At 47.3% G+C, this 27,996-nt stretch overlaps 1 protein-coding gene across 2 annotated transcripts; it reads right to left on the bottom strand.

The window, feature by feature from the left end:
- Positions 1-9: 9 nt before the first annotated feature.
- Positions 10-27,996, bottom strand: AGFG2 (ArfGAP with FG repeats 2). 2 transcript variants are annotated; one of them, XM_084881477.1, is made up of 13 exons: positions 27,609-27,995; positions 18,086-18,179; positions 16,340-16,455; positions 15,120-15,273; positions 14,382-14,541; positions 13,546-13,671; positions 12,650-12,682; positions 6,507-6,627; positions 6,242-6,324; positions 5,976-6,059; positions 4,973-5,101; positions 4,559-4,644; positions 10-4,206 (listed from the first exon to the last, which is right to left on the bottom strand). In XM_084881477.1, exons 1-13 carry the CDS (start codon positions 27,827-27,829, stop codon positions 4,147-4,149), a joined length of 1,467 nt encoding a protein of 488 aa, XP_084737603.1. In that variant the 5' UTR covers positions 27,830-27,995; the 3' UTR covers positions 10-4,146. The 2 variants fall into 2 exon arrangements, with proteins under 2 accessions (XP_084737603.1, XP_084737604.1); XM_084881478.1 differs by lacking the exon at positions 12,650-12,682 and having other exon boundaries at positions 27,609-27,996.

Here is a 27,996-nt window from a genome sequence, read left to right as displayed (position 1 = left end):
GAGATGGGGTTGGAATTCAGACATTTAATTTTTTAATTGATTTTAGAGAGAGGAAGGGAGAAAAAACATCGATTTGTTGTTCCACTTACTCATGCATTCAGTGGTTGATTCTTATATGTACCCTGATTGGGGATCAAATCTGCAACCTTGGAGTATCAGAGGATGCTCTAACCAGCCAGGACTGGAATTCAAACATTTTGACAACTCACTTCTGATCTCCCATGGACCAACTAACTTGTGGGAAGGTGACACTGCTCAGTGCACACTCTACAAGACAAACCAGCAGTTGACACCAATGGGGGCCTTAGAAGACCTCATGATATCCCTGTGATAGAAAGTAAGATACATAAAGCAGGGAACTGAGGAGAGGGGAGGGGAGGAGGGCAAGTGTAGCCTCCATTAAAGATGGTGTTTGGGGAGGGGCACAGTCAGGAAAAGACGTAACAGAGTACTGAAGCAAGGGAACCTGATTCTTTTTCTGACCAGTCCAGGGCCAGGACAGCCTGAGCAGCGAGTAGAGCTTTTCCATTTCCCAGGCCGGGAAAGCAGGGGCTGGAGAACTGGAGGAGCCCAAGGTGCAGTACGCACGGAAGCCAGCTAGTACCCATAAACACCTCTTAAGGGTGATACACCCATCAATATGCAGGAGGTGCTGAGAGCTCAGGGTGTGCACTGGGGACAGTGGTAGTTGCCACTCTTGGTCAGTGTTGGCCAGGGAGAGGCAGGTATGTGGTCTGTAAGTCGCCACCAAAACAGTATGTTCAAGGCCACAGTCCCTAGTGGGGCCCTCATCTATGTGCCATATGCCAGTGTGCGAAGTGGCAGGGACAAAAAAGCCACCAGCAGGCCCCTCCCTTTCTGTCTGGGTGCTGCTTTTAAGAGCAGGGCAGTGCCTGCTGTGCCTCTGGCCTGGAGCCTTTTCCCACAGGTTTGATTTGAAACTACTCCTTTCCACTCCCCATCAGCCAAGCCACCTGGCAACACCCCGTCCTGTGAAATCACAGCTGCTGTCAGAGAGCAGCTCCTTAAATGGTGGTGAAGATAAAGCAGGAAGCAGCAGGGATCTCAGTGCCTGGGTTCTGGGTAAGCAGCAGAGGTAGATGGGTTGGTAATCGATGCCAGGTGACTTAGCCTGCTGGGTACAAAAAGAGCCTGGAGTCAAATTGGCCTAATCAGTTGCCCTAGCAACACTGCCCTTGTCCTTACCGGGACAAGATTTATTCTAGCCTGTTGCCCTGGTAACTTGATGGCTCCCCGGGGACAGGAAATGGCAGAACCTCAGCTCTGCTGGGTGAGAACACTTCTCCAACCACAGGGGTCCACCTGTGCACCCCTCTGCAGGTGCAGGACAGCCATGGGTGGTGGGATGGGATTTCCACATTCTAGTCCTTGTGGAAATACCGTAACCGGGAGAGGAATCCAGAGGCAGTGGCTGCGGAACTAAGGCCAGGCTGTTCCATGTGCCCCTCCCGCCTCCATTCAGTTTCCTGCTCCACTGTGGAGAGTGATGCCGGGATAGCGCCATACATTTAGCCCCTCCGTCAGCCCTCTCCCACCATGGCTCCAAGGTGGACAGAACGGAGCTCTTTAGAGGTCCTGACCTGCACCTGCTTCCTCACCCACAGATGACCTGCTGAAGGACAGAACCAAACCAGAGGGTGGGCTGCAGAGCATGGTCATAGCAATGGCCAGGGACTTGGCCAGAAACCTGGTGGGAGCCCTACGGTGTATGTGCAGTGGGGCTCAGATTTACAACTACCAGGCAGGGCCATGCAGGGCTGCCCCGGGGGTTAGGGCAGGACGAACACAGCTCAGTCATTCAGACGTTTTCTGTCGGGCGAGGGACTTTTCCATTCTTTGCCACCTGGAGAGAGGAAGCCAAGCTGCCAAGAGCAGCTGTAGTCCTAGTCTTGGCATGTGCCTGGGGAACTCGACTTCTCTGCCCTGGGGTCTGAGCTGACCCAGGGTAACTTCTGACTGGCCAGAAGGAAGCTGGCGGGGAGCTGGCTGGAGTCCCTGTGGCATAGGGTGACTGGGAGGCGGGGAAAGGAACTGCAGGGAGGTGCTGGGCCCAGGAGCCAAGCAGTAAGGAGGTCCCTGGGAAACAGCAGGAGTGAGACTAAAGCATGCAGTCAGAATCACTGCAGCTCCTGGTTCTTTAAATCTCACCTCTAAACCTATTTTTTGCTTAGGAAAGGAGGGGTGGGTGGAGAGAGAGAAAGCTGGGGGGAAATAAGAAAGGCTTCTTCCCCTACTACACAACAACAGATAGCAGCTTTCCTGCTGCTCTTCCCTGGCTCCAAGCAAAGAGACAGGAGGAAGGGCAGAGAGATAGCCAAGGGTGACAGAAAAATACTAAGAGGAAACAGAACACGATAAATCCGGGGGAAAGAACAGTGGTCGGCCCTGGGAGACCCCCCAGAGGGAGGAGGGGGGCTGGGTTAGGAAAACAGGCACAGGGAAGGATGGGTGGGAAGGTGGGAAGCCATCCTGGCTGGGCCAATGGCAGCAGCTGGAGGTATTTTCAGGAAATTCCTTGAATAAAGCGATAACCCAATACCTGTTTCTTCTTGCTGTTACACTGTTAAAGGTGACTGGGCAGAAACACCCAGAGAAATCCCAAGAACGAAAGGGCCAAGAGTCCCCGGGCAACTTGGAAAAGGGAGGAACCTCTTCAGACAGAAGGCCGAGTGCTGGGCCTTGCCTCAGTCAGGTGAGGTGTTTAACCCGAGCTATCCGTCTGTCACCACACAGACAGACACCAAGGCTGTTGCCACATCCTCAGGTGGAAACCGTCCGGGGAGCGGCTGAGAATGCACCCGGGAGTGGCTGACCGCCACCCATCTCCTGTCACTGCAGAGGCGCCCTGCTCCGGGTGCTCCCTCCCGTCGCTAACACCGACTCCAGTTCAGACAGGAGCTGGCTCTGTGGGCGAGGAGTCCCGTCCTGGGCCAGCTGTCCTTGACAGGCCAACAGCAGGCAGCATCACAGGCAATGTTAGCAGCAACCCGGGCAGTCACGTTGACTGATGTGAGGGCACTCAGCTGGCCCCAAACAAGACTGAGTGCCATTTTCTTTTTCTTTCAAATGCAGTTCTTTTCCAACATTGCCTATTAACAGCTTTGGTGCAGAGATTGGGGGGCTAGGGAGGTACATGGAAAAAAGAAAGGAAAAAAGTAGCCAATTGCACAAAGCCTTTCCCTGGAAAAGCCCGGGCTCTGGGGTGCTCAGAACGTGGGCTCTGGGGTGCCCTCCCCTGCCCTCTGGAGCTCTGGCTTTGCTGGTTGAGGCACAGATGGGGACTCATCCCATTCCCCATGTGAAAGAGCTGTCTGGGAGAGGGAGAATGGCTGCTTGTGTGTATATATCTCTCTCTGTGTGCATATATATATATAATAGGCTATATTAGAAAATTCTCTCTATATAAATATAAAACACTGGTATCCAAACATGACTCCACAACTAACTAAAGTGCTTGACAGGAGTGGGACATGTCTAAGTATGTAGGTAAAACTAGTCATTCTGAGTGTCCAGGGTGAGGGAGAGCGCTAGGGAAGCAAAAACCATGGAGAAAAGGGTGTGCTGGCCCAAGCCAGGGCACCAAGCGCCTTCTCAGCCTGTCTGATCACTGTCCCACATCAAGACCTCACCTCAGCCCCACCCTGACTGTGCTCTTCCCGCTGTGCTTCTGTCCACGAGAGCAGTGCTGGAGAGCTGGGCATGGCGAAGAGTTCCCCAGGGCAACCTGGTCAGCCTCTGCCCACAGCTTCCTCTGCCCACGGGGTTGGGAGGGAACTAAGGGAGCATTGTGTATGCGGAGGGCAGGAGAGGAGGGGGATTACTGTCATTGCAATTAATAATTTGAAAAATAAAACACTATTGCTCCTCTAAGCTGGGCCCTGCCTTCTCTCCTAGGCCTCCTGCCTCGGTGGGGGCTGGAAGGAAGAAGGGAGGAAGCTGCCCTTTTATATGCAAGCTCCAAGCAAAGCATTAGCACCTCCAGCTCCAAGAGGGCCACCCACCCCGCACAGCAAGGCCCACCCGGGTCTCAGACCACTGAAATGCCCCAGGCCAGTGGTCACCAGAGCTGCAGGGAGCAGAAGGGCCCAGAGAGCAGGGAAGAGCCCCGCCCCCCAGGACACAGTGCTACAAGAAAGGGTTGGTGGTGGGAGGTTTGGAGGCAAATGGGCTTGATGAGGATCCAGTCTGGAAAGAAACAAGAACAACAAACTGTTAGGTTAAAGAAGAAAAGCTGGAGGCCGCAGGAGAAACGCAGTTCAGGATTCCTTTCTCCCTTAACATTACTGTGCTGGGGAAAGTGGGAACTCGAAGGAGCTAAGAGCCAAGTGGAGGGGGTGGGTGTTGGGGAGATGACAGGGCAGAGAAGAACTGAGGCTCACCTCAGAGGAGAACTGACCCCGCTCGGCCCTGGCTGGGACAAGGCGAACTCTATGAGGAAGGGGTCTAAGTTCCACCCCACATTACCCTCTTCTAGGACTCTGTCCCCAAGCCCGAGTGAGAGGCCATGCCCCACACCTTGGTGGCCTGGGGCACTCACCATGAAGGGATTGGTGGAGATGCCCACTGGCTGGCTGAGTGGCCTCTGTTCCAGCTTGGCTGGTCCCAAGTCACTGAAGGAAGATCCTGGGAAAGAAAGAGCAGACACTCAGCAGACATGAGCCCTGCCCCTCAGGCTGATGCTGACCTGCTCTGTCCCCCTCCCTGCAGGGCAGGCACAGCTACCTCCCAGGTTCACAGGGAGAGGGGCCTTCCTAAAGACGGGAATAAAGGTCTGGAGCAGGCCTGGTGCTTCCCTGATTCCTCCCCTACAGTCCCAAATGGAATTAGCTTGCACAGCGGCTCCCTACTATTCCTGTGGGTGTGTGTAACACACGTGTAAACGTGTGCTCACACAGTCACTGGGGGTAGGGAATGGGGGGAGAGGAAGGAGAGTGAGGTCTGCATCCTTTACCATTCTGCTGCTGAGTCATCGAGGTCTGCAGGGAGAACATGGGTGGTGGGAAGGTGCTGGCAAAGGGCCCGGGGGGTGGCACTGCCTGGGAGAAGCCAGGTCCAGCGCTGCTCATCCCAAAGCCAGGTCCTGTGGAGGGAGGGGCAGGAGGCTCAGGCGGAGTTCTGGAACACAGGCTGGAGAAAGTTCTTCCTAAAGCCTTCCAGGATGGGAAGATAGAATGGAGCTTTTTCCTAACCAGAGGTACCCAGGTGAAGTACCCTGAATGAGCCAGAGAGCTCTTCAGCTTCCATGCAACACACCAAACCTGCCTGCTTCCCGCCCACGTGAACACTACACAGACCTGGGGGCAGCTTTGGGCTACCCATTAAACTGCATAAATAAGAAGCTAATGACGAGCCCTCTCTGTGCCTCAGTTACCGCATTTCTGAAAGGGAGCAGAACCTACCCCCGGGGCCACGGTGAAATGAAACAACATGTAAAGCACTCGGCATGGGCCTGCCACGGGCCACACCCCGGGAAGCTGTCATTCTTCTCTCTTCGTGCCTCAAGGTTTTTGAGAACAAAAAGGATGGTAGTGCATGAAGACAGAGAGCAGAGGTTCAGGAGAGGCAGGGTGAGAGGAGACCATTCCACTCTGGCTGATGAGGGCAGGGAACAGGGTCATGATTTCAGATGGCTCACCTTCGGGTTAGAGAAAGGAATCATTGCCACCATCAGTCCACACGAAAACAACCTTAGATCTGAGGCAGGTAAGCAGCAGTCTACTTCTCTAAGTCTGAAATTTCTGACTCGGTAACTTGGGTGCTTCTACTCTTTGCCCACTAGAATGGGCCTGGCCTGGGCTGGGGAAGAAGGGTGGCCAGGGGGGCTAGTTTGGGAAGAACACAACTGCCGGCTGAGGCTGCCTGCTGCTCCTCCTGTCACTGTGCGGAGAGGGGAGAGAGGCACAGAGAAGTTGATGCTGAGAGGGACAGGGACAGGGATGGTCTGGAAGACTCACCTGTGGCCAAACCATTGGGCTGGAATGGGTTTGTGGAAGGCAGCGGAGGGTGCGCAGCAGGTGCTGTGAAAGGGTTGGTGAAGGCTGCTCCAGGTGGAACGGGGTAGAGATGAGGAAAAAAAGATGGTTATTTTCCCCCATTTGCTTAATATTGTGATAACTGAGCATTCTTCTACCTCTTCTCTCCATTCCACCCACCCCTGCCCACAGTTCTCAATCCCTCTAGGACTTGGATTCCCTCCCTGGGCTTCACAGGCAGGACTCACCTCCAAAGGCAAGCCCAGCGCCGCCACCTCCGCCAGTTGGGGCCGACTGGAGTGTGGGGACCTGGCTGGTCATCCCAAAGATGCTGCAATGTGGGGAGAGAGGTCGGCATGCACAGCTCCCAGGACCCAGGAGATAAGCTGGGCAGGGGACTAGGCGATGGCAAGCCCCGTACTGCCAGGCAGGAGCTGAGTGGGCCGGGAAGAGCAAGGCCAGGGTTTCTCGACCCGCTCTCCCGCCCTAAGGCAAACCCATGCCTGTGCCTACCTGCTAGGGAGGCCTCCAGCTGATGCCCCAGGTCCCAGGAGGCCGCTCATATCTGGGAGGCTGTTGGGCTGACTGGCAGGTGCAAGAGGGGAGGCACCAAATGGAGTCACCTGGCTGCTCCCTGGGAAGGCATAGGAAGTAAAACAGGGAGTGTTAGGCTGGAGGCAGGACGGAAAGGGCAGGAGAAGAGAAGATGGGTTCAGTGGAGTGGAGTGATCACACGGGAGGCACCGCCTGGGTTCTCTGAGCCAGCCCAGGCTTCCCACGATCACCCAGGGCAGGAGGGCGTGCTCCCACTGAGAATTCCAAGCCATGTGATCCTCGGCTGTCAATCTTCCTAGTGCTCCGAGCGCCACCGGGGAAGGAAAGCAGCTTTCTCCCAGAGCAGGAGGGATGGTGACCTGACTTACACTTTCCATTTTCCCCTCAAGAGACTGTAATTTACTCAAAGCAGCATTTCCCCTGACGGATAAACCATATGAAGGGCGGATAGAGAGGCTGGGGGAAGAGCTGCTGAAGGGCGAAAGGTCCAAGGACACTTGGGAGAATCTTATGAGACAGCACTGGAGGTGATGAGCATAAATCCCCAGCCATCAGCACTCCCATTGGGGCCACCTCTTTTTCGGGGAAGCCATCCTGGTGCTAGGAGCTTAGATTAGGGCTTAGGGACACTGCTCACTGGGCAGAGCCGACTGGTGGTTCTCCTGCCCTCCCCTGGGGTTCACATCTAAAAAGAGGAAGCAGAGGACAAGCCCCACGTGGGAGTTTTACAAAACAGCCTGCAGAGCAGGAGTCCTGGAAATCCCGAGGACTCTGGTCTCACAGGAAGAGCCTAAGGCGCCGTCATTTTCCAAAGCCTCTTTATCTATTTGTCTACATATCCTCTGCCAACCACTCTGAGCTGTTGTGAGGGTATAACAAAGCTACAAAATGAAATAAGTTTTCTTTTAGGAGTGCTAAAGACTCATTACTGAAGAGAAAACACACTGAGCATAGTGTCTGCAACACGATGGCGCTCAAGAATGAATAGCTCTGGCAGAGCAGCTCAGTTGGTTAGAGCACAGTCCCTGAACACCAAGGGTTCGATCCCCTAAGGCAAACCCATGTGAGGGCACTATACAGGAATCAATGAATGAATGTGCAGGTGGGTGAAGCAATAACTGGCTGTCTCTCTCTCTCAAGAAGAAGAAGAAGAAAAAAAAAGACTATTTGGATAGGTAAAGTGAGAAAAACTGGATTCTACTTGTGGCTCTATCACCTGCTACCACAGTAATTATAGCAAACCATTTCATTCTCCATTTTTCTTCTCACCCTCTCACAGGGTAGCTGTAAAGACCCTCTAAGTGTTTTGAAATCTAAAATATAACACAAATGTGAGGTATTATCATAGCATGATTTAAGAAATGATCTGTAGGGTCAGAGAAGCAAAGACAGAGTCTAAAAGGAAACACGATGGCTGGCTCAGAACATGAATACAAGTGAAGACGACCCTCCCTAGACCCTCAGCTCCAGCCTTTCTATGTGCTCAGCCTCTGCCTGGAACAAGAGGCCCTAACTGTGACCTTGGCCTGCTAACTCCTTCTCACCCTGTGGGCTTAACAAAACCATGCCTTTAGCCTTTCCTGACGCACTAATGTGAATTCGATCCTGGTTTTCCTCTCAGAGCACCTTGTTCTTTTCCTTCGGAGCACTTGACATATTTGTAGTAATAAATAAAAGTACTGCTAGATCAATTCCACTGCCAGGAATTTTCTTACAGATGTAACTTACACGCGCAAGCATGATGTACAGGGTGAACTGCAGCACTGTTTAACTGCAAAAGACTGAATCATCCTAAATATTCATCAACAGGGGACTGATTAAATAAATTATAATATATACATATGTCGGATTGTTAAAAAAGTGAGGAAGCTGTTAATGTATTGATAAGTTTTAAAAAATCAAGGTGCACAACAGTATATATATATATATATATATATATATATATATATATATATATAGTATTATGCCATAAAATCTGTAAAAGAAAAAAAAAAAGAGAGACAGAGAGGTAGGACAGTAAAAATCGAGTAAATGAAGGCATCGGCTTCTCCTCCCAGAGGTATGGCTGTGGAGAGGAGCTGTGACAAGAGACTAGCTTGGGTAAGGCTGTGGAAGCATTCTGTAGAATGGCAAACCTTAAGCATATTGTGGGGAAAAGGGAATATGCCAGCAGAGGGAGATGAAGTAGAAGTGTTATTCGGCTAAAGCTGATGTGACAAAGCCCTGCAGAAAGTGGGAAACGCTGAGAGGGATCCTTCACAATGGAAGACACTTTTCCTCTCAGAGACAAGAGGAAAAAAGAAGGGAAAGGAAAAGATAAAGGACACAAGGAAGGAAACGGCAAAGCCAAGCTGGTTCTCACATCTGTGTTGCTCCCTGGCTCCTTCAAACCTCATCCTGTTTTCTTGTCAATCAAGTTTTATTTTTTTTCTGAATGCCCAGAACTGTAATTCGAATCTCCATGCTTTTTCTTTTCTAAAGGTTTAGCTGTATTCCTCCAAAACCTTGTTTAAGGGTATCTTCACTGTACTAGGCACTGAGCATAACTGATGGTGACCAGGCTCTAACATGGAGAAGCTGAGAACCAGCAGGTAAGACAGGTGCCCAGAGCCTGCCTACTGCAAGGTTCCAAAGATGGGCTGCTTCTAGGGTGCCAGCGCTTAAAAGACAGTGCTCTCCTGGCCACTCTTCTCCAACCCCTGGACTTCCTACAGGAACAAGTGCTAGGCTAGCATGCCCCTGCACATTCTTGGTCTTCAATCCTCTCCACTCCACAGGCCATGAGGAAGGCTGGAAGACCAGCAGGGTGCTGTTGGAGCTCTGGTTTTCCAACCCCAGGCCCTTCCCTTGCCTGATTGACTCAGGAATTTCTGAGCGAACACAGCTCCCTTAGACCAGACTTTTTAGTCCTGCTCTGGGCCCTCATGTCAGGGAAGTCCCCTCAGTGAGGACCAGGTCCTCTGCCCTCCCAGGCTGGGAGGAGGGCTGTGGTTCCATCTGCAAGCAGTGCTGTGTGTCTCCTGGTGAACAGCAGAGGGCAGAACTGGCCCTGACTTGAAGTGAACACCTTAAAGAAAGCACATGCTCAGAAAGGAGGCCAAGGCTAGGAATATCTGTGCTTGAGTTTGCTTTTAATACACTTCCAGAGCCCCACTTCTGGAGCTGTATTTGTAAACATGTCTGATAGCAGCTTCAGGGGTAAAAACCTCTCCTCCCCATCCTCCCTCTTAGAAATATAAACATACAACCAGGCGTGTTAGAAGAAATACTCACCTCTCACCAACATCTCCCTACTTCATACCCAATAGTTTGTTTTTTTAAATTGATTGCAGAGAGGAAGAGAGAGTGAGAGAGTAACATCAATGATGAAAGAGAATCATCGTTTGGCTGCTTCCTATACACCCCCTACTGGGGATCAAGCCTGCAACCTGAGCATGTGCCTTGACTAGAATCAAACCCGGGACCCCTCAGCCCACAGGCCAACGCTCTAGCCTAGGGGTGTCGAACTCAATCAGAGAAGGGGCCAAAATCTAAAATCCAGCCTAAATCGCGGGCCGAATGGTTTACTGAACAGTCATAAACTGACAATGTCATAAACTGACAGCGGAGTGCAGTGATGACAGCGCGGTGCGGGCCACATTGCAAGGCCTGGCGGGCTGGATTTGGCCCGCGGGCCTTGTGTTTGACACATGTGCTCTAGCCAATGAATCAAACCAGCTAGGGCCCAATAAATCTTTTTAAAATATATTTTTTATTGATTTCAGAGAGGAAGGGAGATGGAGAAAGAGATTGATTTATCAATGATGAGAGAGAATCATTGATTGTCTGCTTCTTGCTTGCCCCCTACTGGGGAATCAAGCCCAGAACGGGACATGTGCCCTGATTGGGAGTCAAACCTTGACCTCCTTCCTGGTTCATAGGTTGACGCTCAACCACTGAGACACACCAGCTGGGCCCAATAGTTCTTTTATATCACACTCACAGAAACAACCTCATGATCATGATGTGGTACAAAGTGAATGGAATCTGCTACTTATCTGCTATTCAATTTTGGTCAAGTCACTGATCAAGTTGAGCCAGTTTCCTCTCCTGCAAAATGGTGACTCTTTCATTCCTCTGGAGATAATCCGAGGATGCTTCTAGCAATGGCAAGAGCCTCATAAATGCTGTTTCGCTCTGGATATGGTTGCAGACTCTGCATTTTGAGATGGTCAGATACTGAACTAAAGTTTCACCCCAGTTTCAGCCAGGAATGGCTCCAGGGCTAATGCCTTCTTTTTCTCCTTTAAAATATTTAAAACAATCAACTGCTAGGAATGCATTTCTGCACAGACTAACTTATAATAACCTCGAATAGACTGTTTCCTTTAGAGCTCCAATTCCCAAGAACACTTTCCTCTTGCTAACCTGAATAATCCTGTACCAATTTACATTCTTACCAACAGCTCACAAAAGGGCCCATTTGCCTGGCTGGTATGGCTCAGTGGTTGAGTGTCAGCCTATGAACCAGAAGGTCATGGTTTGATTCCCGGTCAAGGCCCATGCCTGGGTTGTGGACTTGATCCCCAATAGGAAGTGTGCAAGAGATAGCCGATCAGTGATTCTCTCTCATCACTGATGTTTCTACTCCTCTCTCCCTCTCCTGCTCTCTGAAATAATAATTTAAAAAGGGCCCATTTCCCCACAAAATATTGGCCATTGTCAATCTTTAAAATTTTTGCTAACATAATGTCAAAAATGAATATTTTATCCTAATTTGCATCTGATTAGTTAAGTCAAAGACATTTTCTTTTTCTTTTCTTTTTTTTTTTAAAATATATTTTATTGATTTTTTACAGAGAGGAAGAGAGAGGGATAGAGAGTTAGAAACATCGATGAGAGAGTATCATCGATCAGCTGCCTCCTGCACACTCCCCACTGAAGATGTGCCTGCAACCAAGGTACATGCCCCTGACCGGAATTGAACCTGGGACCTCTCAGTCGCAGGCTGATGCTCTATCCACTGAGCCAAACCGGTTTCGGCAGGTCAAAGACATTTTCTTATTTTTTCTGGGTATTATCTGCTTGTATCCTTTGTCCATTATCTGATTCTTTCTTATTTATAGGTGTTTTATAAAAACACATTGTGGCTATTAGCTTTTTGTCTATCTTCCAGGTTGTAAGTATCTCCTTCCTGTTTCATGCCTTTAAGTTTTATTTAGGACATCTTTTACCATATAGAATGTGACCTGTGTAATTTCTATTTATTAGTATTTATGGAGATTTTGTTTCCCCCTACAAATTTCCCAAATTGTAAAATAGTTCTACGTTTGCAAATGCTATATATTCTGCCTTTTGTTTACAAAATTCTATTTATATTTATTAGATCAAACTTGTTAAAGTTACTCAAATGGCTGACTTCTTTCCTTAACTGTCTATCTACTTTATCTATTAATTTTGTGAGAGTCTATTATAGTCTCCCTCTCTGTTGGTTTATTAAATTTTATTTTATTATTATTATTTTTTAATATATTTTATTGATTTTGTACAGAGAGGAAGGGAGAGAGAGAGTTAGAAACATCGATGAGAGAGAGTCATAAATCAGCTGCATCTTGCACACCCCCTACTGGGGATATGCCCGCAACCAAGGTACATGCCCTTGACTGGAAACGAACTCAGGACCTTTCAGTCCCCAAGTCGACGCTCTATCCATTGAGCCAAACCAGCCTCGGCTGGTTTATTAAATTTTAATTGTATAAAAGTTATTGCTTTATGAATTTCAAGGTTACCCTGTCAGTTAAACTTACTTTTTAAACTTTTATCAATATAAAAACGTCTCTTTTTGTCCCATTAAAAAATATGAAAATAAAATAAAAACAAAAGCAAGTAGCCAATTCAGTGTCTCAGAGGGAAGGCTGTGGGCAGAGCAGGAGTCAGGAAGCCTGGGCCCAGGGTCAAGGTCTGCCATTCTGTGGGTTGCACGAATAGGGAAACTATTTAACTGTCTCATCTGGAGAATGGCTACATTTGAAGAGTTCCTTCCAGACCTAAAAACTCTAGGATCAGAGGACCTGAGGTAAGCTCCTACCTTGGGTGGCTATCGGACAGGCAGAATAACTTACCAAAGCTGTAACTTCCAGTTAGCATCCCACTGGCTGGCAATGAGGGTTTAGGAGGGAAAGGGCAGGGAGGTGGGAGAAAGAAAAAGAGTGTAAGTCACTGGCTTTCCTCAGACATCTGCTTTTTACAGAACTCCCGCTGCCCTCCCGCACCCAAGGATGCCCAAAGGAAGTCCAAACACTCCGTAGACTCGATGCCTGTGCACTAAGGAGAAGCTGAAAGCTTTAAGGCAACCTCTAGACTCTCTTCCAATTGTATAACATAAACTACACAACACAGGTTTCAGGCTTCTGCTCAAAGAGGGATGGGTGAGGACTGCTGGAGACTGCCTTGGACTTTGACCCAGCTCTTGCCCTTTGGGCGTTTTGCAACACAGACAATGGAGCACTCTAGAGGAAAGGTCATGCCCTTTCTCAATTTTCCTGCTTCCCAGTCAGAAATCTCCTAGTGCACCACCCGCATAGCTCCTGCTAAAATTTTAGCCATTTCCCGCCCATTAAAAAATAGAACAATAACCCTAGCTGCTTTGGCTCTGAGTGCTGGCCTTTGGACTGAAGGGTCCCAGGTTCAATTCTGGTCAAGGGCACATGCCTGAGTTGCGGGGCTTGATCCCCAGTAGGGGGTGTGCAGGAGGCAGCTGATCTATGATTTTCATCACTGATTTTTTTTTTTCCTCTCTCTCCCTCTCCCTTCCTCGCTGAATAAAAACAGAACAATAGAGCCCCCTCTTCGTCACAAAAATCATTTCCTCAGACTCCTCCCAGCCTTTCCTAGAGCGTCTCTTTGTATCCTTGGCACATGCTTCAGGCTGGTGCAGATGTGAATGGAAGGTGATGTAGGGATGTGAACAGCTGGATGCAGCTGGGAGAAAGGAAACCACCGGAGAGGCAGAGCTTACCTGTGGCTGCTGGCTGGGCCTGAAATGGGGTTTGGCGAGCCAGAGGAATGCTTCCAAACGCCGCAGAGCTGGGGCTACTGCCAAAGGCGTCGAAGTTGGCAAAGTCCCCATGGGAAGGTGTCTGCCCTATAGGTTAAGGGAACAGATAGATAAATTGTATTTTAATATACAGTAATATACACTAACTAGAATAGTGGAATAATAACAATATAATAATATACACTAATTCTAAAGGCCTTCAAAGGCCACCCAATGAGGCATCTGCCTTTCCACAGGATCCTTTCCTCAGAGATGGCAGGGGCTTTGGCCGAGAGCTAGACACATGTGGGGGGAAGGGGACCTCAGAAGCTCTAAGTTCACACCCACCAGCTTTTTATCCTTACTCCATGAGGCATTAACACTTTTGTCAGGGGCCAGTTTGAGCAGAATCATGTGGGGGAGAAATTATTTTCTGGGGGAGAAAGGGGCTTGAAAAGCAAAAAAGGAAACTAGATACCACTTTATTCAACTCTATTATTGGCTAATGCTGATCTCTGAGAAGACATTAGGGTATACGGAACACATGATAATCCTCCTGCTCCCATTTTAATAGTGAAAGTAATAAAAGGTCTATTTCCAGTGTTCTAAAAGAACGTGCCAGGAGCCCCAGGTCCCAAACATATTCCCTGGTTCCCCTTTGACCCCAACCCTCCCAGCCCGAGGCTTCGGAATTGCCATCACCTTTGTTCATGTGAAGACAGCGAGTGCCAAGTAAACCTGGTCCCTCGGGGAAGTGAATTCTTTGTGTTAAGGGGTACATACGTGGTATTAAGGTTCTTATCCCAAGTCCCACTTACCCCCAAAGGCTGGGAATGCAGCAAATGATGGTGCTGTCTGGGGAGCAGCAAAGGGGTCTCCGCCAATGTCAGCCAGCAGGTCGGTACTGGCTTTCTTGACCGAGGAGTGGGGAGGCGGCTGGGCGCTCCGGGGCTGAGACATCCGAGACTGGCTAGCAGACTTGGAGGAGAAGACATTACATGTAGCACTTGGAATCCCAGAAACGCCAGCCCCTGCAGGGCTCCCCAGGCGACCCCCAGATAGGCAAGTGGAGGGAGAGGAGAGCAAGAAACTGCTCTCAACCGAGAGGATTCCTGGGCAGAAGTCGCCGTAGCTTCTCTCATACCTCATTCCTCTGTCCTCTCAGCACGCCAGCTCCCAGACCACACATTTCAGAGCACACGAGTTACGGTACCTCTGAGATATACGGGGATAGTGCCCAACAGTCCCCCTGGAGCTGTTACCTCCTCATCTTTCCCAGGTGCTTGAAGCAGAGTCCCGGCCCCTTCTGTGTTTCCTTGGAGGAATGGTCAGGTTTGGAGTTCATACTCTGACTTCCCTAAATACCACTTCCTGTTGGTTCTTTCTTCCAAAAGATATGAGTCCAAGGTGACAGATGCAAGACATAGGTAACAGCAGGGCTGAGAACCAACTCACAGCTCCTGAACTGTTGTCTGCTAAGTCCAGGAGATTCAGGAAACTGATAGTCCTGTCTCCCAAATCCCAAAACAATCGTGAAGGGCAGATCTGAGCGTTACCTGGCCAGAGGTGGAGGCCTCGGCGGGAAGAGATGACCCAGGATCCCCCAGGAGTGACCGCAGAGGCTTCCCTTCCGGGACGGAGCCCTGGAGAGGGGCGGAGGCGCTGCCTTTGGGGTAAGTGGGCCCCTTGGCTTGATCTGGGGGGACATACCTTTGAGAAAGAATAGTTAGGTTGAAAGGAGAGGAGTAAAACCTTGGACCATGCTCACTTTAGGTGCTTGGAAAAACACAGGTTATAGCAGTCAAAATCCTTTTTCATTTTTTCCGAATTTTCTTTTTTGAACTAAAAGGAATTTAGCAACAAAGCAAAGTTCTTCCTATCTTGAGATTCCCCTTTACTGTCAGATGTCCATTTTTTTTTCCTGCCGGACATTCAGTTTGCTCAGGCTTATGCCTATTATTTCCTCCTCTTTCTGACATGCCAAGCCATCTAGATTTCAAGTATAACATCTGCAATAATGCTGACGAATACATGATCCTATTTTCAACTTCCTACTCAAGGTCCCTCCTTTTATTTCTGGGTATTTCTTCAGATTCTCAGTCTCATAGTAAGCTCAAAACCTCATCTTCTAAGAGCTCAAAACCTCTCCTGCTAGGTCCTGCTACTTTTTATAAAAATCCCTCTCACTATAGTGTATGTGGTCTCTATTCTGGAAGAATCTTCTTTCTCATGAGGACACCCCCAGGAGGGAATCCAAAGTGCTGCTTTATCCACCACACCAGTCTCCTTGCATTCTCTTCTCTACCTTATAGTTACTCCCAACATGCTCATGACCAAAAAATCAAATAATAAGAAGTGACACATTGGGAAAGAAAAGGTAGGGAAGAACAGAGAAAAGCCCTTCCCCTCTTTTAAAAAACAACATACATACAAATCATGAATGAAATGATGGGCTAAAAGCAAAAAATTATATAGGACATATATAAAATCAGGTGAACTATAAAAACTGATCTCACACTCCCAGAAGCCTAGCTCCCCTTCCCATTAGCCTACCATCTCCCCAAAAAAGGGGAAATCAAAGCTGCAAGGTTAGTGACCAAGAACAAGTTATATTCCCATGTAGCTTTATTATTAGCCCTAACCGAATCTGAGTGAAACAGACTAAACCCAGGTCTACTTTTTGAAAGAAGCCCCAATTCAACTCTGGAATCTGGACTATCAGATGAAGTATGTATTGGACCCATGTCTTCATATCAATCTCTTTCTTCCTCCTTACCATCTCTTCTTCTCATATTTTTCCTGGAGAAACTCCTTTACTTTCTGAGGATCCCTGGAGTCTGGTATTAAAGATGTCCGAGCATCGAAAAGACCCAGCCAAATCTTCCTGCAAACCTGAAGGAATGGAGTTAGGTGACAGAGGAGTTGGGGCAGAAAGCCTGAAAGGGGAATGATACTACTTCCAGGATATTCATAAAAAATATCTACAGAGCATGGACACAGTGTGAAGACATGATCCCCGCACAGAGCTGTCATCTAATGGGGAGGTCGTGCTTTAAATAAAAAAATAAACTTATAATTATATAATCTGACACATATAAAATAGAGGCCCAGTGCATGAAATTCATGCACTGGGGGGTGTGTGTGTGTGTGTGTGTGTGTGTGTGTGTATGCGTGTGTGTGTGCTCTCAGCTTGGCCTGGGCCCTCTCAGACTGGGCCCCTCACTCCTTACCACCCACCTGCAGCGGAGGTGGGAGAGGCTCCTGCCACCAAGGTTGCGCTCACCAGCTGTGAGCCTGGCTACTGTTCTGGCTGAGCTGCGATCTCTCTGTGGGAGCACACCAACCATGGGCGGGGGTGGCGCAGCTCCTGTGGTGAGCATCTACCCCTGGTGGTCAGTGTGTGTCATAGCAACTACCCTGTTTCCCCGAAAATAAGACAGTGTCTTATATTAATTTTTGCTCCCAAAGATGCGCTAGGTCTTATTTTCAGGAGATGTCTTATTTTTCCATTTAACACATTTATTGTTAAATGAAAATAAAGGAAATTTATTACCTGAATACGGTACGGTAGTACAGTAGTTATCAACACAAACCAGACAAACTGTGAATCCTACAGTATCAAGAATTTACTCATTTATTCAATGACAATCATGTCATCATCTTCTGGAACATCATCATAACAATCCAATTCCTGAATTTCCTGGTGAATTTTTTGTGACTCCATTTCTTTCAGAATCAGTGGACCAAATCTCTCATGTTTAGCCTAGGGGGGCCTTATTTTTGGGGGGATGCCTTATATTTCACTCAGAAGGAAACCTGTAAGAAGGTCTTATTTTCGGAGGATGTCTTATTTTCAGGGAAACACGTTAGTTGTTCTGCAGTTCAGTCAATTTGCATATTATGCTTTTATCATATAGGAGGATTAGAGGGCCACGAGAATTATGGGAATTAAATTTGGATGGGGTGAGGTCAGGGGCAATTTTCAGAGCTGTGGCTTCTAGAACACCCTCCAGAGGCCCTTGTTTGCACCCTCCAAGTAAGCCAATCACTTGTAAGCTAGGCGACTGCTAACACCAAGGATGGCATCTTCCTACCAGCAGATTTAGCCGAGGAAGGGGTTTAACTCATTTTCAAGTAAATGACATGGACTTAAACCTGGGTTGCTAAGGCTCACGTCAGCTCCAGGAGATCTTAATGAGGGGCAGGCCCAGTCACTCTAAATGCTCATCAAGGTGGAACGCTAACCATTTTCCCCCTCAAGTGCCCAGGGACAACCCTCTGCAGAGATTTTGCTCCTTTCCCTGATTCCTCCAACAAGGGGCCTACAAACCACAATTTGTATAACTGAGATCTGTAAATATACATAAGGCAAGATATCTTATATACTAAAAAAACAAAAACAAAAAAACAAGAGAAACTTGACCAGAAAGGAAACTGAAGGGTTTTTCTATAAACTTAAGGCGAAGCTCTGCAGCAGACAGGGCAACTACACAGCCTGCCGTACTCCCCGGCGGCCGCTCACCTCGTTTCCACGGGACTGCAGGAATACGACTTCAGGCTCGGTGAAAGTTGTCATGGAGATGGATTTGACTCGATGCGGGGGGTTCAGGCCTCTCCTGTGGGAGAGAAATTGAAAGAAAGCAAAGTGTAAAGCAGTTAGCTCTGCAGGTCTGTTTATGGAAGGGGAGGAAGGCAGAAAGGATAAAACAACAAGTAAATTAACCTCAAGTAGCACTTCCTGCCTGAGCTACTTCCTAATTCAAAGAAAGAAAGGAAGCAAGAATATTTTGGAGTTTTCTAATAAGTGACAAGGACAGCAGCATGAAGAACATATTGTGATCCCAGTCATTCTGGAGAGGAAGTCAGAGACTGCCCCTCCAGAGCCCTCCTCTATCTTGGCTCAGGCCCCAACAGTTCAGTGTTCAGCTGAGGGGGTACTTCTGAGAACTCAGATGTGCAACCACTTCCCATTTCCTGTTTTATCTTTGTTTGAGACCTACAGCACGTCCTCAAGGTCTCAGAGCCCATACATTTCTCAAGAACAAGGAAAGACAAAAATAAAGGCCCAGGATAACTGCTGATTAATACTAATAAAGATAAGGTTTGAAGACAAAAAACTGAGTCCCTAGGCTAGCTGCCCCTCCTTGTGTCTACACAGTTTGGCCATGGCAGTAGGAATAGAGAGGGTCTCTCTCTTTCAAGAAGAAATCTCTGGGGAAATATTCTGGACTTTCTCATTTCCAGATCTTTCTTTTTTTTTTTTTTTTTTTAATATATTTTATTGATTTTTCCCAGAGAGGAGGAGAGAGGGATAGAGAGTTAGAAACATCGATGAGAGAGAATCATCGATTAGCTGCCTCTTGCACACCCCCCTACTGGGGATGTGCCCGCAACCACAGTACATGCCCTTGACCGGAATCGAACCCGGGACCTTTCAGTCCGCAGGCCGACGCTCTACCACTGAGCCAAACCGGTCCCGGCTCATTTCCAGATCTTTCAATGAAGCAGGAGGAAGTCAGGTTCAACACAAGCAGGTTTCTTATGCCTTAAGCTTGACTCTGCTCCAGACCTACTGCCTTCATCAGATTAAAACAAAACTGGCTAAACCCAAACAAACAAACTAGTCCCTGGGACCAGGAATGAAAGACCACAGGCACATTCAGGAAAGACAGTCCAAATGATGAGGCCTCTTCCAACTTGTACTCCCCTAGAAAAAGTGAGTGAATCAAGATGTGAAAATAAAAATACTGTAACTCTAGAATAGGGTCCTGGTTGATGACCTCAGGAAAGCAAAGGGAGAAAGAAGAGAGAACAAAATTTACCAAATGAAAATCTTAGAAAAAGGTGGGGAAAACACATTAGTGCTTACAGGTGCACACACAGAATAAAGATGCTCCTGTCAAGTCTGGAAGGACGGCAGTGTCTGGGTTAGTGTAAGTGATAGTGTGGGGTACAGGGAGGGAAGACAGATGACACAGGACAGAGTGAACAGTAAAGGGCAGGCCCCTTTTGGACAGGACATTGGAGGCTACAATGAGGCTACAACTGAGGGCACTTTGAATAATTCTGCTGCTGGACTTTTCAGAAAATACTCCTTTAAAAAACAAGCAATATCAATGAGGAAAGATAATAGCAGGGAGAACCAAAAGCCAGGCTTTGTTCCTACGTGTCAAACAATAGCTCTTAAACTTGATCCGCCCTGAAGACTCTCTTCTGATCACGTTTCAGAGATATTCCGGTTTTCTCTCCTGAAGCCTCTCTTTACCAATGGTTTGGCTTGGTTTCGTTTTGAAGTCCAGACAGCCTACTTCTATATTCCTTCGCTTGCCCTTTCTCACCTTAACAACTAGGCCCTTCCCTCTCAGAACATAGACCTTTGTGAGGTCTAGCCAGAGCAGACCTCTCTGACCTGATGATGCTGATCCTAGCCTTTACCTCCCACTAACAAATATTTACTTTGTCAAAACACAGGCTCCTTGGGGGATACAAAAATCACAGAACCCAGTCCTCAATCATTGGACTGCTGGCTTAAAAGAAGGAACCAAGGAGCCTGGACAAAAGTACTTCTCAAGGCAGCAGGGTGTGACTTAGGCACACATCTGGATCAGGGAGAATCGGCACCAGGATGCAGCAGTGGAGGAAGGAAGAGAAATGGTGTCAGGGGGAAAGTAAAAATACAATCTGTTTACACTTGATTCTAAGCCTATCACACAAAGGTCACTGACATTTCCAGAGAGAAGAACCAGGAACTGTTAGCAAAGTATAAACAGGGAGGTATGCTTCCTTGTAGGGGGAGGGAAAAGGATTTGACCCATGTATCAATCTAGAGGGTATGCTTAGAACAACAAAACTTTCTTTAAAAAAAATTTTTTTTAATTGATTTCAGACAGGAAGGAAGACACAGAGAGATAGAAACATCACTGATGAGAGAGATTCATTGATTGGCTGCCTTTTGCACACCCTCATTGGGGATTGAGCCTGTAACTCGGGCATGTTGCGATGACCCATGCCCTGACTGAGGAATTGAACTGTGACCTCCTAGTTCATAGATTGACACTCAACCACTAAGCCACGCCAGGTCAACAGAACTTTTTATGGCTAAGCTTGAACTAGAGGTGTTTTTTTTTGGAGAGTGTGTGTGTGTGTGTGTGTTTGAGGGGGAGGAAGGATGAGACAGGATAAAGGGAAGGCAGAGAAACTAAGTAATTTAGGTTCGTTGGGCCAAATGAATCTGATGGAATAGGATGTTTCCAAAGCATAACAACCACTGCTTTGACCTTACTGTCTGTAGATTGGCTTATGTACTATAACCAGAGCCACAGACTAGGGGCAGAGAGAGTTCTCGATAAGGCAGCACCACATTCTGCAGCCCAGAAGGACTAGTTCCATGGCCTATGAGTCAGAATCTGTTTCTGAATCAGAGGCCATGGCTGGCTGAGAGAAGCAGTTTAGAAACAAGAGCCCCTCCCTCCAGGAGATGGCATTAAGTTGTCCAGGAGTATTGTTCCCCTTGGGTACACGCAGGGTCATCCAGTGGGTTAGGTGAGTCACTGGCCTGGAAGTAAACAAACCCAGCCCTCCAGCTTGTATGTAGTCTTCCCAAATTAACTCTCAGGTTCTCCCCAAAAGAAGTGAGAACTAGAAGGAGGTACCCTTCTGTTATTTCTAACTAGGAGGGGCTGGGGGAAATATAGAGATAAATTTATTTGCCCAGAATAGTGCAAGTTTTTACAGCTGAAAGCAAGTACATTATTAGGATGCAAGCCTTTAGCCCACTCATAACGTCTTTTTCCACCTCAGTTTCCTTTCCCCCAAAATGAACCTAAATAACATTTGAAGTACTCGATCTTTAAAGTACTCTGAATTACTTGGCAAGTGAAGCAACTTGCAGAGATACTAAAGTCTGCCCAATTCTCTCTCACTTAGCCTTTCTCTCCCCTCCCTCTATTAAGCACCTAGTATTTCTACAGATACCACATCTTTTGTTTCTCTGTGGTCATCACCCTCAAACTGGCCCATATTTTGCTTCTAGCCTGCTGCATAAAAGCCTCAAACCTGCTCAGCGGCTCCGATGAAAAGGTTCTGCCAGGTCAACAATGGAAAAAAACAGTTCCACCCCGCACCCAAGTCCTTTCATTTGTGCCAAATCTGAACTTGGGAATTCCTTACCTCTGAATATTTGTGTTCAAATTTGTACACCCCAGTTTGTATTTCTTGGCTTAAGCAGGGGTTAGCTAACTGGTTTAGTCCTTACCTTGAACCCAAACATCATCAAGAAGAGTCCCTCATAGGAAGTATCCCTATTACTCTGCTCCAGGGTCAAATTCACTAATTTTAGGAAACTTCTTCCTAATCTGAATTCGCCTGCTTCAAGCCATTTCCTGTTGTTGTTCCTCAGTGACAATGATAAACAGCTGTCGTCTCCTGTAGTCACTAAAATCCTGATATTATCAGCTGCCCTCCTCTGCAGCCTCATTGCTAATCCTTTCACAATTTTTTCCTTCCTTCTCTTTTCTTTGGTAACTTACTATTTTCTTAGGGGCTTTTAAAGTTGTCCAAGGGCCTCATGTGATCAAGTGCTTTAATCTGCAATTTAGTGAAACGCTGTCCACCACAGCCCCGCAGAGGAGAATATGAAAGGTGAGGTGGGAGGCGATGGAGAAATGGGATTAAAATAAGGGCAAGGTACATGTCTCTCTCTCCAACCCAGACAGATGGAAAAGTACTGAATTATTAACACACACCTTTCCCTTCGCGGAGATAGAAAGTGCTTCGATTAGGAGCCACCACTAACAAACCAGGCAGGGAAACGCAGTGACAGAGGGTAGGAACTTGTCACAAACAAAGAGCTATCAAGCACCATCTCTTGACACCCAGCCCAGCGCTCTGCCCACCTTAATACTGACATACGGTAATGCCGTCATCAGAGTAAAATTGTGCAGAAGCAGAAGAGACAGGTACCCACTGAGGCTTGAAGGACAATGGCTTAAACGATGGACCCAGTCATGTCAGGGAAGCAGCATGTTGCATACTTTGCTGGAAAAACTGAGTTGCCCATCCCTCATGTCAATGCATTTCAGGCCTCACCATGCTTTCTTCTTACAGAAAAGGGCTTTAGCAGAAACCGGTTTGGCTCAGTGGTAGAGCGTCGGTCTGCGGACTGAAAGGTCCCAGATTCGATTCCGGTCAAGGGCATGTACCTTGGTTGCGGGCACATCCCTGGTAGGGGGTGTGCAAGAGGCAGCTGGTCAATGTTTCTCTCTCATCGACGTTTCTAGCTCTCTATCCCTCTCTCCTCCTCTCTGTAAAAAAATCAATAAAATATATTTAAAAAAAGAAAAAAGAAAAGGGCTTTATTCATTGAGGCAAACAAGCAAACCAGAACAAGGAAGAACATCTAAGGCTCCACTTTAGAAATCATTTTTAACAGCGATTTTTACCTCAACCTATTTCAAATAGCAGATTCATCCTTTGGTAGAAGAGTCAGAAAAATAAACGAACTAGCACATGTACATGTACAGGGTGAGGCAAAAGTAGATTTAGAATTGTGAGTACAGAAAACACAGCTTATTCTTGTATTTTTATTAATTATTGTATTATTTTCCATACAATCATGGGCAAATTAAAAGGACCTATACCAGGTTAAGGAAATTAGGTATAGGAAGAAAACCAGTGAATAAAAACTAGGTCAAATTTGGGACCTACAGTTGTGGTAGCATGTATGTAAATTTAGAAACAGCAGGAACAGCCTCTCTCTCTCTCTCAGGCCCTCACACCAAAACTGTGGGTTTTTGCTACAGCTGAGAAAGTACTTCTCATTAAAAAAGAAATAGCGAAAATGAGCTCACATGTGCAGAGATGAAGGCTTAGTCATCACCCACCCACCAATATTAAAATCTGAATTTTTCTTCAGATCTTGGGAAATTCAACTTTGGCTGGAACATTCCAGCCAATCCAGCCAGCTTGTAATTCTGGTTATTCCTCTCACTGCCCCCAGAAAACTCCATCCCTCTAAGAGGTAAACATGTTTGTAACACACTCAACAGAAAACTCTTTCAAAATACCAAGCCAATTCTGCTGCCTCCTTTCTCTGGAGATGGTGCTAAGTATGGTACTTTAATTTCACTCGCAATATCGTCTTCATTTTTTGTTGTTAATCCTCACCGGGAGGTATTTTTTCCATTGATTTTTAGAGGGAGTGGAAGGAAAGAAAGCAAAGGGAGGAAGAGAAACATCCATATGAAAGGGACACATTGATTGCTTCCCCAACTGCCCTGGGACCAGGGTGGGGATCAAAGCTGCAGCCCAGGTATGTGCCCCGGACTGGAAATCAAATCCTCGACCCTTCATTTTGTGGACCAAGACTCTAACCACTGAGTGACACTGGCCAGGGTTCCTCTTCATTTTAACAAAGAATATTTCTTCTCTTTTTTATCATCCTACCTCAACTTGAGTTCCCACCACTCTCTGGCCCATGCTTTATTTTACTCCATCACATTTATCACTACCTGCAAATATATCTTCTTTAAGTATTTATTTACAGCCCAGGGCCTCTACTAGGATGTAAGCTACATGACTATGGGTACTTTGTCAATTTTATTACCGAATCTCCAAAACCTAAAACACTGTCTGGGGCTTGATAGACACTCAGTAAGTAAATACGGATGAATAATAAAGTTGACGGATTGAATAAATGAATGTGCAGGCTTTTGGCCGACCACAGTTTTCACCACCACAAAAATCCTAATCTATGGGCAATCAACCGTGTGCATTTATGTTGTAAACTTGTGTTTGTGTCACTGGATGGTGTGTGTGCCCTCCCTTACGCTGCAGAATGCAGTAAGTATGCCCCATCTCACACATCCTGCCTCTGGCCACCTGCCAGCCCCCAGCCCTTCCCACATCAGAGGGCAAAGGTGGTAGTTTAAGATACCTTTACAAGGTTTATATGCCTTGCTCTATCCCATGCTAATTAGAACCCCAATTATCTAATGAGAAGTATCACTGGAACCCAGGCAGATAGTCACAGTCAAGGAAACCAAGGCTTTCTTTTAGAATTCCAACTGATATTTCTTTTATAACTTCAACATGCCTTCAGTTCCGTTTCATTTAGCGGCCCAGCCCCTTCTTGATCCTTCCCTGTACTGTGACTTCCTGCTAACATAGGGTGGGCCTGGCTTCTCGTTTCCCAATCACCAAAATATGTTCCCTAAAGTCTACCACTTCAAGAATCACTCGGAATGATTCTCATAATGCTTTATCAAAATACTAAGCAAAAATATCCTTTCTAGAATTTTTAAAAACAAAACAAAAAAAAGGAGCTACTATATTCCTACCATTTGTTCCCATTGAATCCTTAATTCCTAAAAAGCTAAGCCCTAGAGATCCCAAAATGGGGCCGGAGAAAACAGAAGCTAACAGACATGCTCCCAGGACCAAACAGGAATGACAACCAAAGTATAGAAAAACCATCCTGAAGAATCAGCTGGAGAGGAGCTGGTGAGAACCCTGATAACCAGGGACAGAAAGAGGAGACCACATAGAGACCGACCTCAAAAACAAACAAACAAAAAGCTAGGTCCTAGTCTGAGATGCATACGCCTTAGACCAGGGCAAGGGAACACTTTTCTGCCAAGGGCCATTTGGTTCTTTATAACATCATTCCAGGGCCATACAAAATTAGCAACTTAAAAATTAGCCTGCTATATTTGGTCAAACATTTAATTAACTAGCTGTTAATGCCTTAGCAGGATCAGACCAAATTATTTCGTGGGCCTTCTATGGCCTGAGGGCTGGACATTCCCCACCCCTGCCTTAGACAGACACTAAGGGGGGTACTTTTCTCTTAATCAACCCTTATGACATACTCACCTCCACTCAGTGTCTCTCCAGATCACAGTCATTTGACTCTCCATTAATGGGATCAACAATAATGACCACTCGAGAAAGTGGTCAAGTTTCGCAAATTGCGTACTGATATTTAAAGAGTTAACTTTTCCAGCAAAAAAAACCAGGTTTTTAATGTGTCCCATTTCCTTTGCCCCTCCTTCTGTCCTGATTGAAGGATATTAATTATAAAAGGGAAAATGTGTCTGTGGATACTTTAAACCAAGATCTATAAAATTATGATAACGATGTCAGCACTTCCAGGGTTTTATCTTTCATTTCATCACAGCTAACCATGAGCATGAGTTAACAGTTTCTTAGGACCCAATATCATCAATTTTAACCCTCTGCTTTTCTTTATTTTTTTCCAGACTATATAAGCAGATTTTCCTTTTCATAACAAGGTCTTCAGGAATCTACTCTTTCTACTTTATGCTATAAATATTCCTAAATTTTGTTCCTTTCTCTCAGAGTACTTGTCCTAATCTCCAGTTTCTATCATTTTGCTTCACTTGCATTTCTACCACAGCTTTTGACACATTTCTATTTGGGTTCTAAACCATTATCCCAAGAGCCACAGTGTCTTTTACTTAGACCAAAGTCAAGTCCATTCTCACAACACCCAAGTGAGACTGAACAGGACATAGCAGTTTGGCAAAGGAGATAAAAACTGAATATAGAAGTTATCCTAAACTGTATCTTAGAAGACCTGGATCCTCATTTCTGATCTGCCATGATCATAACTAATATCAAACAACAAATGCTGAAAACAGCAAGCCCCATAAGGTATTGGATAAATTACTAAACCTCTCTTTGCTTGTTTTCCCATCTGTCAAGCAAGAACAATACTGCTCTCCCCTTGGCTCCAAACAAGAAAAGCATTCCTTGTTAAAACTAGCTCGTTTGGTTCAGTGGCTAGAGCGTCAGCCTCTGGATTGAAGGGTCCCAGGTTCAATTCCAGTCAAGGGCACAAGCTGGGTTGTGGGCTTGATCCCCAGTAGGGGGCATACAGGAGGCAGCCAATCAATGATTGGCTCTTCATCATTGATGTTTCTATCTCTCTCTCTCTTTCCCTTCCTCTCTGAAATCAATATATTAAAAAATGAAACCAATGACCAAACTAATGTATTAAAACAATACTAAAAAACAGTAATAATAAACCCCTTGGTAAAAAATATAAATAGATACAGGCTTGGTATCAAATGTTAATCATTAACATTATTATCTAACCAAATAATTCCCTAAGGGGGGAAAAGAAACTTACTATATAACCAGAAATCTGGGCTAGAACTGTGGTTCTCAATTAGCTCAGGCATGGCCAAATACAGTGCCAGTGCCAAGTATATCGAATCAGATTATACAACCATTCTCCTCTCTCCCTCAATCTAGAAAGAGTTGCAAGATGCTACTACTAGGGTCAAACCATGGCAACAAGGAACTTAAAGATATAAATTATTACTCTTAAGGATGGCTTACCCAGATCTACAAACCTTTGGAAAAGTTGGAAAAGTTAAGCTCTCTAACAGGGCTCTCATCACTTAGATCTCTAAGATACCTACTAGTACGAGCACTTCTGGGTAGCATTTCAAAGCCCTGCAACATGAGGATCTGCCCCTGAACACCTGAATTGGATCCTTACCTGCCACTGTCTCTGTGCTCTCAACCTGGGTTAATTTGCCTGTATTTCCTTGGTTTCTCCAGCTCACACACCAGGATGGCCAAAGCCAGAAGGAAGAAAGGTACTCACTCCATCTTGAGCCCAGTTTGCCCTACCTCTTTCCTTTCTGTCCTCCATCCACAATGAAGTTCCCTTTCAAGGTTTATGCCATTCTCTAGCCTTTGAGACCTCCAACCACCTCCCCTCAGTTCTCTTCAACCATCCCCACTTTCGGTTCTCCCGGCCTCGCGTAGGGAGTTTCTCCCTTCCTCTCCCGTGTCCTTCCTTTCCCCTGCAACGCGACTCCCACTGGGTGTCTTGCCTCCGCTGCCCCTTTCCTTTCCCCAAGACACCTCTGCACCAGAGGACTTCTCCCCACGTCCGGCGGGCCCCTGCCTCCCCGCCAGCCCCCACCGCGGAGCTGCCCCTTCGCCGCCGGCCTTCGCGCAGACCCTCCGCCACTCCGTCCCGGTCCCCCCGGCCCCCGCGCCAGCGCACTCACAGGAGGCCGGAGCAGGTGGTGCAGACGAAGCTGCCCACGGTGATGTCCACGTAGGTGACCCCGCGCTGGGCGCACTCGAAGCAGTGGCGGTTCCCGGCCTGGCTGCAGGCGCCCAGCTCCCGCACCCGGCGGCACCACACCTCCGACGCCGCCTCCGCCTCCGTCTTCCCCCCGCCGACCCCGCCACCCGGCCCCGGGCCCTTCTTCGCCGCCATCACCATGACGGCCCGCTCCCGCGGACTTCCTCCCTGCAAATCGGCAAGCGCCCCTTCTTCCCTTTCAACCACTACCGCCTTCCCGCCTCCTCAGTCGCCTCCGCACGCCTGACGCCCCGGACAGGAGCTGGCGAGCCCGCGGCGTCCGCGCGAGACTCTTCAGCCCCGAGCCT

The sequence above is a fragment of the Pipistrellus hanaki genome, assembly GCF_964339955.1.
Source record: "Pipistrellus hanaki genome assembly, chromosome: 4".
NCBI classification, from domain to species: Eukaryota; Metazoa; Chordata; class Mammalia; order Chiroptera; family Vespertilionidae; genus Pipistrellus; species Pipistrellus hanaki.
This window is presented reverse-complemented; position numbering and strand designations above follow the sequence as displayed.